The 14,612-nt window shown below is 51.3% G+C and overlaps 1 protein-coding gene across 6 annotated transcripts in view; it reads left to right on the forward strand.

Annotated features, from left to right (window-relative positions):
• The window catches only part of LOC119448018 (fat-like cadherin-related tumor suppressor homolog), a 653,800-nt gene that overhangs the window by 320,374 nt on the left and 318,814 nt on the right, over window positions 1-14,612 (forward strand). For all 6 annotated transcript variants that reach the window (XM_049666727.1, XM_049666730.1, XM_049666726.1 and 3 more), the window contains 2 exons: window positions 1,558-1,687; window positions 13,294-14,294. In XM_049666727.1, coding sequence (XP_049522684.1) covers window positions 1,558-1,687; window positions 13,294-14,294 — 1,131 coding nt within the window. The remainder of the gene's footprint in view (window positions 1-1,557; window positions 1,688-13,293; window positions 14,295-14,612) is intronic.

Here is a 14,612-nt window from a genome sequence, read left to right on the forward strand (position 1 = left end):
ATACACTAATACATGCTAGCCGAATTACTACCAATAGAACATTCACATGGGCGTGCGACAAATCAAGGAAGTCCGACTCGCCGCGACCGGATAGTGAGTGAATATGTTCGTCCCACGCTATGACACCATCGCCTAGTCGTTCACGTGTACGGTCACGCGAACGGTGGCGCGTTTGAACGATCCGTGTTCGTCCATACCGGTGTCCTGCTCTTTGCCTCACGAGACAGTCCCGCGAAGCAGGCCGGGGCACTTGCGAAGCATTCCTGACTGGCGGTGTAAGTCAGTGCTGTACAAACACTGAGGCAGAGGCAAACAGATCGCAGAGCACGATCGCACGCTGAAACGTGCTAAAAAATGACAGTTTCGTTGTCAGCGCACGTGACTGCACGACGAGGGAACAAGCAGACGAAGCAGAAGTATGCATGTCTCTTGCTGCTGTGCGAAGTAAAACAAAGATATGCAGACATTCAGTTTATGTGTTTTATTATTTCTCTAAAGTTTAGTTCGTCTATTGAAGCAACAGATTGCAGAAATAACAGATGTTGCCTTGTATAAATATTGAAGTCACATGTCACTATGAGCGACGTTACAGCACAGACACTTGTACGTAGGCACACTTGCACATATACGTCAACCCTCCGGCTTGGAGCGTAGCGCTCGCGAGGAGAAGTGCGAACGGCGTGTGGTTTGAAATTTCAGCTTTTTTCACGGCGCGTAGCAATGTAATACTTAGCACACATGATCGTTAGCGTGTATTGTATGCACTGCACTTGTCAGCTCAAAATGGCCCAGACCTGGCAAGAGGCGTTTTAACCATAGTTTCCTTGTAATCATGCTTACCACTTCTGTGCCATGCTATTGTCATAAATTTTGACCAAAAATGGCCACATTTCTTTATTGTGGAAGTTCTTATGATAAACACCACAGACAATCCTAGAGTCTTACCTAGAGACTCCAAAAATTCCGAGCAATGCCGGTATCCAGGGGTCATGTTTATGTCCTGTTCGCACCACTGCCTTTTGACGTCACCGGAAGTGCAAATCTCAGAAGATGAGCTGTGGGCATTGAGGGTCTTAACTCGCAGAGCACTTCATCTTTGAAATCACTTGATTAATCGCTGAAGTTATCTTTTCTTTTTGGTTAAGAAGCCAGCGCAGCTTGAGCTGCTGACGGTACCATTTTTAGAGACGCCAGTTGCCAAATTGTTTTACTTCCTTCACAAGAATAAACTAGCTCTTGCTTGCGCTGCCCCATGGCTTGTGTGCTGCCATCTACAAGAACAACAAAGCACTCAAATGAAACCAGCTCGTCCATGGCTGTTTTTACAATAAATGCATCAACATACCCAAGGCACAGAAAGGATTAATCTATACTTGGGCTCTTGTATTACGCACGAGGACAGCAAGTTGCTGCGACACTTACACAAGTTTTTTATGTAACAAAGGTACAGCCGAGCTGGAACTAGGCCAGAATGGTCAGTCAGAAATCCTGATTTAAATTTAGAATCATGAGCTGTGTGCATCTTGTGGAGGCTAATTACTGCTTTGCTGCTTACAGGTTCGTGCCTTTGACAAGGACGAAGGGACTTGGTTTCGATACAGCCTGCACGAAGCCCCAAGCAATGTCACTGCAATATTCAACGTTACTCACGACTCGGGGGAGCTGTACCTCAAGGCACGAGTGAAAGGTGAGCACTTAAGCTCGTTAATACATTAGACATAGTACAGTCAAACCTGGTTAATACGTAGTTGGCGGGAACAACGTTTAGGTACGCACTAAATGATGTACGAATTAACCGCTAATGCTAGTTTAGCGGCTACTTACAGGCCGGAAAAGAACTATGTCACCATGCTCTCAAACGCATGCACTCGGACAGGCTTTATTTGCGGGTAGGCAGCAAAAAATCTGTAATTTTCACTTGCCGCTGTGGCGGCCTTGCCGCACAACGGCATCTTGGAACTCGATAAGGCCGCGAGCCAGTTTGTCCATGAGGCCCCGCTTACTAACTAAATTAACGAGCACTGTGTAACGCGTGCACTGGTAAACATGAACACATCTCGCTCGATGATCGCAGAAATTCGCTGTCAGAACGCTGAGTGAGGAGGTGCGGCAGCAACACCAGCGAGCGTAACGTCGTTCGCTTCAATGCGTACTAGACGTTGAAAGCACAGTGCATACGAAGCTACCAGTGCTACTTGCACTTTGTCTGCAGATCGCTTTGAAGATGAGGTCCGTGCGGGCGCGCACTTTTTCCACGCAGCAGATCGCTTTCAAGATATGGCGGCTGCCACCTAAGTAAACCCCTCGCTTTCTCGCCTCACCCGCCGTGCACGACAGAAGCAGCATGCTTCCTCCCCGCCTTTCTCCCTCGCGCGCGCGAGATAGGCGGCTGACCCTCGCAAGCTTTCGCTTGCACATACAGCGTACGGTGCGCGGCGATGATGTTGCCGTGTTTGGACTTTATACGGAACCTTAAAGCGACGTCCACGGTGAGGGCAGAAATGCGCTTCGCAATAAAATGTGCTTCTGCGTGGTTACTACTTGAATTGGATTCGACGGCGACAGCGAATTCGCACCCCCCTACCGGTGGCTTCTTCACGTTACCGGGAGCTAATCTCGAAGGCCATGCTTTTGTGCGCGGCAATTAGCAACAGCTGCATGAACAGGAAATACGTCATGGTGGCCGCGTTTAAAGTTCACTATCACTGGTGGCTGTCGTCCGAGCATCGCAACTCGAGAATCGAACGTCTGTGCACATAAGATTTTGCCGATTTTGTGCCTGTGCTAGTAGATAAACAAAATAGTACGCACTAACCGTTTGGTGGGCAATGAGCGACTACAACCTAAGCGGTCAGCCAGCACATAGGGTTCAATGGGGGCTGGGTGGGGGAATCGTTGCGACTATGTTTAAACCACAATTACACATTAAGCGGGTACGTATTAATGAGGTTTGACTGTAGCTGATACATGGTCTGTGGTGAACTTCACTGTCGTATAATTGTGGAGTCCACAGTTAGAGTTGAAGGGAGACACTGGTTTGGAATTTTTATTATTTTCATTTTGAGTGTTTCTGGCTGCAACTTTCACACACACAATTTATTTTTGCGTGTTAAAACCAAATATGCAATCAGTTTTTGCCTACCTCATATAGATTTTAAGTAAGGATGTGCAAATACTGAATAGAACATTTACAATTGAATATTGAATGCCATTAAATATTTCACAAAATTTAATGCTTGCAAATTTTGGCCAAGAAAATACGGTGCTGCACATGCTCAGGAGTCTCCTAGCATTGCAGAACAAAAATGTAGCAAGCTATCAGCTAAATTAGGTTCATAGCGTCACCGATCTCGGGGGAGCTGATGTTTATGACTTGAATTGAGAGACATTCAATGGCACAGCGCACATGATTTAATGATGCAAAAACAAATTCCCAGGAAATCAAACTGACTGCATTAAACAAACATGAAATTATCTGAAACTTGTGGGTTCTTGGTGTCTCACAGGAGACCAACCACCGCGGGTTCGAGCTTAGCGAGCCACAGGGCCGCGTCAGCCGTCGCCTCCAGCACTGCTTGCGCGCGAGCTCAGAGGCCGCAAGGGGCTACCGAGCGACGCACGCAAAAACACAGTAAAGTCCTGAGTTGACGGAAACCGTTTACTGAAACCGTCGGCACCAGCACTGCACAAACGCCCGCGCGGCGGGGAGCCAAAGGGGTCCCGCGCCAGGGTGAAAATACAATAACAGGCGCCTATAGCACGTCGCGGCGAGAGCACAGGCTCAAGCTGGGACACGCCGCCAGGAAAAGTCCCTTCGGTTATGCTACTTGCTCTGGCGATAACCAATGGGTCAACTCGCGAGAGCACGGGCAATATCCTTCGGCTTAGGCTTTCGGCAAGTGCGGCTCGGCGGGGTACGACCTCGCGCGAGCACTAATGACACCGCTCGTCGGCTTAGCGTCGGGAAAGGATCAGCACAAAGTACGCGCTCCCCGCACGGGCAAAGGCACTGGCGCGAGCTCCAGTCCTAGTCACAGAGGTGTCGGCGGACGAGAGGAAAGCATGAACGTACCGTGCGCTGGTCACGGAAAGAAGTGAGAGCCACGCTCCGCCGCTAGCAGCCGAACGCGGCCGCCTGATGACGTCAGCGCCCCGCCCTCAGCGCAACCGCCGCGTGCGCAGTGCCACTGCGGGAACCGGTTACGCGGAGGACGGGGAAAAACCGGGGGATGGCAGAACAGGTGTTAGCCCGCGCAATGACGCTGGCGCAACCCTGAATCCCCACAAACTCACAATGTTTGTGTGGTTTGTCACATCACACAATTGTGATGTGACAAACCACATCACAATTGGCGAGCCTGCCAGGATCCGTTCCCGGATTCTATCTTAGCCCAGTCACCGATACTCGGCAGTAGCAAAGATGGAGTGGGAGCGTTTGGCGGCAATAGCAAAGGATTTGAATATGTCTAAGGATGAGGCGATGACATTCTTCGAGTACACTCGTCAAGAGAAAGAGAAGGAGCACGAACGAGAGCGCCAGAAGCACGAACGAGCACGCGAGGAACATGAACAAGTACGCGAACGGCAGAAAAGCGAAAAGGAAATTCTAGAACTAAAGATAAGACTAGCGGAGATGGGCGCGGGTTCTCGCGAAGGCACAAGTTCACCCGGATCGGCGTCATCCGACTCAGCTGCTTCCAGACCAAAGAGAATTTGCCCTAGAAAATTAATGGCTCCTTTTGACGAGCGAAGAGACGACTTGGATGCATATTTGCATCGGTTCGAGAGAATAGCCATCGGGCAAGGCTGGGAGAAGAGCGAGTGGGCTAACGCCTTAAGCCTATGTTTGGTGGGTGAAGCGTTGAGTGTATATGGGCGTATGTCAGCTGAAGAATCACTAGACTACGACAAGGTGAAAAATACTTTATTACAGAGATTCAGGTTGACGGCAGAAGGGTTTCGAGAGAAGTTTCGCTCATGCAAGCCAGAAGACTCGGAGACAGGCAAACAGTTTGCGTGCCGACTAACTAACTACTTTGAAAGGTGGATAGAGCTTTCAGAGACTGACAAAACGTATGAAGCAGTTCGTGACAAAGTCGTAGGTGAACAATTTCTGGCCAGGTGCAGTAACAGTCTGGCAATATTTCTCAAAGAAAGAAAGTTACAAACAGTAAAGCTGATGGCCGAACAAGCCGAACAGTTTGTAGAAGCACAAGGGTTGAAGAATTTGGGAAAGAGTGATAAAGATACGCACGCAGCAGCGGTAGAAGAGGTGAAGAATCAAGGACAAATGAACAGACCAAGGGGACCGCAGAGGTGTTTCCTATGTAATCGGCTGGGTCATGTAGCGATGAACTGTCGGGTGAGAGGTAATCGTCACGAAGCACCGGTAGTTTGTCAGTTGTGCCAAAAGAAAGGTCACAGAGCAGACGAATGCAGGACTAGTTACATGGATCAGACTGCAGGCATTATGAGCGCAAGAGAGGAAGGACAGAGAGGACAGAACATGCCTGTAGTGGAAGGCGAGGTAGAAGGGCACAAGGTTACAGTGCTGAGAGACACAGGAGCAAATACAATTTTAGTGAGGAAAAGTTTAGTGCCGCATGAAAGCATGACCGGATACTTTAAACCAGTGATCTTGGTAGACAAGTCAGTCAAGTATCTGCCAGAGGCACAGATCCAAATATCGACACCCTTCTATACAGGACTAGTCACAGCTAGATGTGTAGACGATCCCCTCTATGATTTGATTGTGGGAAATGTACCGGGAGCGAGGAAAGCAGATGACCCCGACCCAAGTTGGAAGAAGACTGAGAAAGACGTGGTAGAGAAGGAATGCTCAGAAGCGCAAAAGGGAGTGATACAAGACACGGACGTAGCAGCCGCAGTGCAAACACGAGCAAGCAGTAAGGGCATCAAACCTTTGCCAGCATTGCAGGTTACGGCCGTGAAGGGGTTAGATATAACGGTAGCAGAGTTTCGAGAATTGCAGAACAAGGATGAGTCGATAAGAAAATGTGAACAGAAGATAGGGGAACGGGTACAAAGGAAAAAGAGTCGGACAGTAGCGGAGTTTATAAAGAAGAATGATTTATTGTACCGGAGATGTATATTTAGTTCAGGTAGGGAAGTATTACAGTTGATGGTCCCGAAGAGACTGAGGAATAAAGTATTGAAGTTAGGGCACGATAGTGTAACGACAGGTCACCAGGGAATCAAAGACACGTTACAAAAAATAACAGAAGAGTTCTTTTGGCTGGGAGTGCAGAGCGACGTGAAACGATATGTAAAAGCATGTGACGTATGCCAAAAGGCGATGGCTAAGGGGAAAAACGAGGAGAAGACTGGTGTTTGTTTGGCGATTGCCGATGACAAGGACATAGGATTGACGATAGAGCCAACGAAGTGTGAGATAGGCTACAAGACTAGGGAATTTGTGGGGCACAAGTTGGGAACGGGACGAGTCGAGCCCAAGGAGGATACACGAGATAAGATGCAAACAGTGGGCAGGCCCCAGGCAGAGAAACAAGGTCGAGGAAGGATTTTCAGACCTACCCGAGCAAATAGAAGTTGGGCGGAGCGAGATGCAGTGTTTAACAGAGGAGCCCGTGCATATAAAGCTAAGCCGACGTATAACAGATATAATGAGAGGGAGCCTTACTTTACACATAGAGTATATTAAGGGACGACAGAACGTGGGGGCAGATTACATGAGTAGGGCGATGGATTGACTAAACAGTGAGAACATAACGCGTACAAAACAAATGTACATATTTGAAGTGGTGTGAACAATGAACTCATGAGTGGTGTGAACAGTGCAAACAGTGAAATGTGCGCGATAGTGCAGTGAAGTGTGGTGATGAGTGGTAAGCGAAGACGACGCACAGAAAGGCACCCAAGTCACAAGAGTCAAGTTCGCCACCAAGAAAGAAGACGGACAGAAAGCAGTTTTTTGAGAAAAAACTCTTAAAAAGGGGAGCCATGTCATGAGTAAGACGCCGGCGGCGCCATAAAAGAAGAAAAAGACGATGTGAGCGGAGCGTTCCGAACGGCGCGAGCGCGCGAGGCGCGTGAGCCGAGCCGTAATCGAGGGATGAACGGCGCTGTCGGAGGATTATCGACGTGGTTCCGGGCCAGGAAGGTCGCATCGCCAGCTCTGCACTGGCGACGGGAGACTTGGGGGTCTGGCCGAGTCCGTGACGTTGGCCGTCCAAGGCGTGGCCGTCGACCTCGGCAAGTTCGGGCGAGGCTCCTGGACGAGCTGCAGCTTCTCACGGCAGGACCAGGCACCCCAGAGAGGCTCCCCCTTCTGCGGCAGACTGGCACGATTGATCCTCCTCAGGACGCCACGTCAGCACTCTTGAAGGAGTTGGAATGCGTCCCGACGCTAGGCCTAGGCAGGTAGGCTTAAGCTACGGCGACCGCCATTGCGGACGAGCCGACGAGCTCATCACCGACGAAGCACCAGCGAGCTCCCTACTGATAAAGAGACGACGCGCCGACGGCAAGGCAAAAGCATCAACGAGTACACCTACTGCTGGAGAAAAAGGGCCGACGAGCTTCGGACTCTGACAAACGTGCAACGACGAACGCAGCAAGGTGACTCTTATTTGTAGCGTCGCAGAAATAAGACAGGGTTGCCTGACTCGGAAGAGTTAGCCGTCACGGACGCGCATAGGCGCCAAGTAGAACGTTTTGTATAGTAGGCTTTGTACTTTAGTTTGTATTTTTATTAGTATTTCTTCCCGTAGTGTGCTTGATTTTTAGTTTTGGTTTTGAGTGTGCGTGTTATTAAAAAATCTGTTTGCTGTGTCGCCATCCGTCTTCCTTCTCCATCTCGTCTAACACCCGCACGCCTCCGAGATCGGTGACAACAAAAAACATCACAATGACGCTGGCGCAACCCTGAATCCCCACAAACTCATACAAGACACAAACAAATCTCAACCAAAGCTAACAATAAATTGAACTGTCCTTATTGCCAACTATGTTAGTCCTAGACTTCAATCCCCATGGCAGTCTGATTACTCTAGCCTCCCTCGTTGTGTCGCTGCACGAAGGGAACATTCTTACTTTATGTTGTCGACTCTTGTTGTTCAAAGTCCGGGCTTGGTTGTGTCTCTTCCGGGGTCACTACTCCCGACGATTCTGTATATGTCGTCGCCTTTGTAGCCGCCTGTGTCTCAGTCGTTGTCAATGACGTGGCAGGGAGGCCTGGTGGGTTCGGCCTAGCGACGTGTTCGGCCGGTGCTTCCGTCCGGTACCTTGCTCAAGTGACGACGAGGCGCCCCGGGGACTGTGTTGCGCGACGTTGTTAGCTGGTCTCTGGTCTACGAAGGGGGATTGCAGCTGGGGTGTCCGGAACTACCGTGAGAAGCTGCAACCCGTCTGAGGAGCCTCGCTCGAACGTCACCGAGGTCGACGGCCGTGCTTTGAAATGCCAGCTTCAAGGCCTCTGGAGACGAATACCTGGTGCTCCCGTCGCCAGTACGGTGCTAGCAAGTCAACCTTCCTTGACCGAAGCCACGCAGACAATGCCAGCTCAGTTCTGCTCCTCTCCCGATCATGGCTCGAGTCAGGCACCTCGAGCACTCGTGCCTTTCGGAACACCCCGCGCTCTTTGTCGTCGTTCTTCTTTCTCCGCCTGCCCCTTACTCATCACACATAGAAATCAAGATATGCAGTATGGTCTATTCTTGCTAAATGGAAGTTCGACTTAGTATGTCCGCACTAATTGCAACTGTATACAGTAAAAGCTCGATGATACGAATCTCACGGGGTCACGAAAAATATTCGTATTAGCCGAAATTCGTATCATCGAAACACAATTAAAACTACTGTCGAATCTCGATAATTCGAACTCGAAGGGGCCCGAAAATTTGTTCGAATTAAAAGGACGTATTTTTGAAGTATTCGTGCACCATAGCACGATGCACGAACGGTGCGAGTCGTGAAATATTGCGGCGCGCAAGCGCATAGCAAGCGCGGGCCACGAAACTGCCCACGCCGGCTAACGGTCGTTTCCCGATAACGACAGAAAACGAAGCTTCAGGGAGCGAGCGGGCGGCGCCGGCACACGGGTGCGCGCGGAGACCGTCGAAGGTGAGGGAGGAGGGCGGCAGGGAAGCGGATATGGCCGCGTCAAATCTGCCGCTTCGGTGGCTCCCCTCGCCCTCCCTCTCAACTCCCTCGTAGCTCTCTCAACTTCGACTCCGCGCGCACATCTCCGTGCGTGCCCGCCGCCGTGCTGGCGCCAGCTTATTTTAGCCGCCCCCTGAAGTTTCGTTTTCTGCCGTTATCGGGAAGCGAGCGTTTGCGGGCGTGGCAGTTTCGTTGGCCCGACTGTGCCTCCGCCGCTGCTTCCCTCTGCGCTGCTGCCGCAGCGTGCAAGGTCAACATGTGACTATAAAATAGAGGAGAAGGGTTCACTGCCATTTTATCCGCGTGGCTAAGACGTCGGCACTAGTGTGTGCTAGAATACGGTTGTCTAGAACACTCTAGTCGGCACGTACACGCTTGTTCCAGCGCGATGCAGAAACGACGACCTTGCAATTTGAGAGAGGGGGAAATTTCCGGCGCGGGTTCCTTTTTTCCCCCCCCGTTCCTTCGCGCGCGGCATTGAGGGGTCTCTCCTGAGCTTTTGCTCTATGGCGGTGTCGGAGCAATGCCGGTCGGAGGCGCCGCCGCGTTATTTGGCGCGCTGCTAAGAGCATTGTCGGTACGCGGTATGTTCGAAGTAAGCGTGTTCGAATTAACGAGATTCGACTTGTGGGAATGCGCGACTCTCACGCGTCCCCTGATGTTGTTTTCCCCGCATGTCTCCTGTAGTCCGGCTTCTCTGCGTGGCTAAGCCCGGCGGTGGTTGCGGCGCGTTGCGAGAGATGGCGCTAGTGTCGCGATGTAACGCGGGGTCACTTGGGAGAAAAAGGTCGGAGGCGCTCTCTCTTTGGCTTGGGATTGGCGACCAACACGCACGAACGCTTCGCGCGTGCGCTGGCCCGCTCCGCGCGACCGTCACGCGAGGCTAAGAGCAGGACACCGGTATGGACGAACACGAATCGTTTGAGCGCGCCACCGTTCGCGTGACTGTACACGCGAACGACTAGGTGATGGTGTCATAGCATGGGGCGAACGTATTCGCTCGCTTTCGGGTCGCGGTGAGTAGGACTTCCTTGATTTGTCGCGCGCCCGTGTGAATGTTCTATTGGTTGTAATTCGGCTAGTATGTATTAGTGTATGAAAGGTGCAATAAATGCCCTTTTGATTGTCTGCACTACTGCGTTGTCGTTCATTTGTCCCAAGAGCACATGTGAGACCCCACATCTGGTGCCCAACGTGGGGCTCTTGGGGCATCGGACGATAATTTTAACAGCTTTGCTCGGTTCGAGATGTTTCAACCGAAGCGTAGTCCTAGCGTAGATTTTGATCGCTAGTGTCGGCGGTGTGCTTTCTTGAGCGAGGCGACGGTTGCTGTAGCGTGTTTGAACTTTTCAACATGCTAAGCCTTTTCGCGAGTGTTTTGAAGTACACTCGTCGGTACGAGAGCCACGTGGTCTGCATCCTGGGAGAGCGAGGCCTAGCGCCCGCGGAGAATTGGCAAGCCTGAAGCGAGTGAGTAAGGAAGCCTCGTGGGTGGTCCGAATTTCTTATGTAAATAGCTTCTTCTATATCTTTGACTTCGGAAGTCGAGGCTTAGGGAGCCGGGTGGCCGCGGGCCACGGGTGCCGCTACGGGCTGACTGGTATTGCGGCCTGGCACCGGGCGCTCCGACACTGTCTGGGACGGTGGGCGCCGTCAACTCGGATGCTGTGTGCACCGAGCGGAGTACGACCACCTCACAGAGCTAACGTCTCCTCGCGGCTGCCTGTTCTTGTGCCCATTTTGGGTGTTTTTTTTTTTTTTTTGGATGCCGGTTGTTGTCAGCGTAGCGACTCACTAGGCCTAAGGCTTTACGAAGCCGCCTGTCGCACGTGGAGGGACACAACCTGGTGGACCGTGGTGTCGCGCTTTGCTTCCCTCATTATAGTTAGCCTCGCACGAATTGAAATTACTCGTTCGACTCAAGAAAGCAAGCTTTGTTCACGTGAACTTAGCATCTGAAATGCCACCCGAAATTTTGGCTAGCCGAATTGAACATCGTACCACGTGGGCGATGCATATGCCGAATTCCTCTCCCTTGCAGTACTTTAGTGTTTGTCGAGTGCGTTGAGTGTACGCAGCGTGAGCGGAGTCACCCCTGGTTTGCTGTCACCTGCACATCGTCAGCGCTGCTGCCCCGGACTACAATCGAGCTACCCCAGGCTTTGGAGATGTCTGTGGTGATGTCTTTACCGCAGGGAATGCTGCCCAATATGCTCAGTGTGCCGAGGAAGCTCGTCAGCTAGCTCACCTGCACATTTGCTCTCAGGAAGACTACAATGCTCACAGGTACAATCTCCGCCAAAGAGAAGTTACCTACCACCCCTGAGACAAAGTATGGATCTGGAGTCCCGTCCGCCAGCGCGGGAGGTCGGAGAAACTTCTCCGGCGTTATTTCGGGCCTTACCGGGTTCTTCAACGCCTCAATGACGTCAACTACACAGTTGTTCCAGAGAGCACCACGCGAAGCTCCCGCCGTGCACCACAACCGGACATCACCCACGTGGCTAGGATGAAGCCATATTATGCACGCTGACCACCTACCTTCCCTACTTCGAAAGCATCGAGCCGATGCTTTTCAAGGAGGGGAATAATGACATGTCAATTCAGTACATTTTCATGTTTTATGCAGTTCCAGTTTGCTTGCTCTTTATTTTGCTCGCCGCGGAGGATTCGGTGGGGAGAGACGAAAGACGACAAAGAAGACGTGCTGCTTGATCGGATCTGTTCTGCTGTGTGACTGGTTGTTGCGTGTGCTATTATTACCGTGACACTATGTAAATAGCCTCCTTTCTGTATCTTCGGCTCTAAGAGCCAGGCGCCGGAAACGCTGGCTAGGATGTCAGCGGGGCGCAGTCTCAGGAGTCGGCTCGAAAGCTGCGTGTTGAGCATCGAGCGGGGACCACTTAGCTAGGCCGGCATCTCCTCACGGCGGCTCATTGGAACCCTTTATGGGTCTTTTGTGGCATTGGTATCCGTCACGGACGCGATTAGGCCTAAGGCTCTGCAGAGCTGCCGGTCGCATGTTCGAAGACGACCATGCCGTGACAGTTAGCGGGTGCAGCCGGATTCACTAGTTTTACTATACTCGCCCGAGCGGAGAAAACTCGTTCAAAATAGAAAGCTTGTTTTGTTCAGATGGACTCAATATTTTGCAGACAGAATAACCGAAATCTCGGGGGACCATAGAGCGCTTTGTTCATACAAGCATCGCCCACTTTCACGCTGTATCGGACCGGAAAAATTCGGTCGAAGCTAATAACTTTATTTCAATGAACTTGATTATTTTTCATTTCCACATAAAGCTACGCGGTAGACGGGTGATTCAGCATCGTGTCAGACGGCCGACGCTGCGGCGGCCTCTACTGCCTTAATTCTAAGTGTTTGTGGCGTGCATTTACGCGACTTTGAAGAATGAGTGAAGCTGCCTGGACTTCCTATTGCTGCCATCATCCACATTCCTGCCTGACATCTCGGCTTCAAATCGCAGCGGAGTCCCTTCCCTGTTCCCGGTCTGATGCAGCAGCACACGCCAACCACGATGAGGGAGGCCCACCATCATATACTCCCACGAGCATGCGTCGGTGCGAGGTTGATTGTGCCGGCGTGCGCGCCGCTTCGCGAAAGTTCTGACCCGCTGTTCCCGGGTGGACATTGGGGGCGGATCTTGAGGGCAAACAATCTTCAGCCGCTGTAATCGTCAACCACAGTGACAGCTGCCATATCTGGACGACCGCCACACAGGACCGTGCTGCCTATCGACATGGACTCTGTCATTTCCTGCAGGAGTTTACCATTGCATCTGCCCGGACACTTCGTCAACGCCGTCCTATATAGCGAAGTCAACCTTGCTGGCCTGCTCGAAGTGTTAGTTGCAGTCGTAATAAATGCTTTTCGAGTGTACACGTGGTTGTCGTTGTTTCCTCGAGCTTGTACCGGACCGTGGTTGATGGGCAGGCATGCACCGACCGCGGGGTTCGGTGTACCGAGGCAGAGAGCCATTGGCATTGCCCCCTATCCCGACAACTTGTCATTGTGATTGTGAAGAAATTGAGGATATAAGAGTTTCTATGAGCCGTACAAAGCCTTTGCACTTTTGATGTCTGATTTCGTGATCAGCTGCATTTAAGTGCTTCACTGTCTTAACACTTGCAGGTGGTGGTGTGTTCCAGTTCTTTGTTCACGTCAGCGACCAAGGCGAGCCGCAGCCCCTGTGGGCTGTGGTACCCGTCACCGTGGCAGTGGTGCCACCTCCCGAAGAGCTCCCGTCACTCGAGGTGCCAACTCGGGACTTCTTTGTGCAAGAGGGCATGCCACTGGGCAGCCGCGTGCTAGCATTGCCACCTGGCACAACACTGCTGGGTACCTCTGAGTTCAGCATTGATGCTGAAGGTAATCTGGTGGTTGCAGCACCTCTTGACCGGGAGCACTTAGCTTCACATCATTTAACGCTGCGCAAGGAGACACTCCGTGGCTTGGCCACAGCCTTTGATGTGACGGTGCATGTCTTGGATGACAATGACTGTGAACCTGTGTTTGATGTATTGGCCTATAAGACTGCAGTGGCTGAAAATGCTGAGGAAGGGTGTGTTGTGGCTCGGCTGGTGGCGCACGACCCGGATCTTGCGCTGCGGAAGGTGACATATGAATTTTACGAGGACACTGACCCAGTGGCAGACATCTTCCAGGTGGACCCATCAAGTGGGGTTGTCACGACTCTAGTGGCGCTTGACCGGGAAGCTGTGCCTTTCTACAACTTTACAGTAAGGGTGCGTGATGATGGTCTCTTGTCCTCGTCAGCTTGGGTCTACGTGGAGGTGCTGGATGTCAATGACAACCCCCCTGTGTTTGAGCAGACTCGCTACCAGGTGCAGGTCTCTGAGGATGCTGTTGCGGGCACTGTGATTGCCAGTCTTCGCATAGAGGATGCCGACCAGGAGCCGGCTCCGGTTGGATTCTATGTGCTCTCAGGTGACCCTGGCCAGCAGTTTGCAGTGCGTAGTAGTGGTGACATTTTTGTACAGAGGCCTCTGGACAGGGAGGCAGTACAAAACTACACCGTCAAAGTGGTGGCCACTGATGGCTTGCATGTGGCCACAACTCAACTGGACATAACCATCCTGGACACCAATGATAATCCGCCCATCTGTCTGAAGGTGAGATAAGGTGCCTCTTCACAGTCTAGGTTCATATACGTTCTTCTAAGCACAACTGTTTCTTTTGTTTGCTGTGATTGGCTGTAATGGAGTGTAGCTAATCTAACCAGAGGAAACTGTGCAACTATTCTGTGTACTGCAACTGTTTGTTTTTCTTCCTTTCTCTGAGCTAAAATTTCTTACTGCGAGACAAGTTTACTCAACTGTGTACTTGCCAACTCTCCTGAATTTTTCATAATGTTTACAAATTCGAGTTCGTTATGCAATTTTACAATTGTTGCGTCTTGTTTTATAAGAAATAAGTTCTGATTTCGAAAA

Source organism: Dermacentor silvarum, chromosome 4 (genome assembly GCF_013339745.2).
Source record: "Dermacentor silvarum isolate Dsil-2018 chromosome 4, BIME_Dsil_1.4, whole genome shotgun sequence".
Classification (NCBI taxonomy): Eukaryota; Metazoa; Arthropoda; class Arachnida; order Ixodida; family Ixodidae; genus Dermacentor; species Dermacentor silvarum.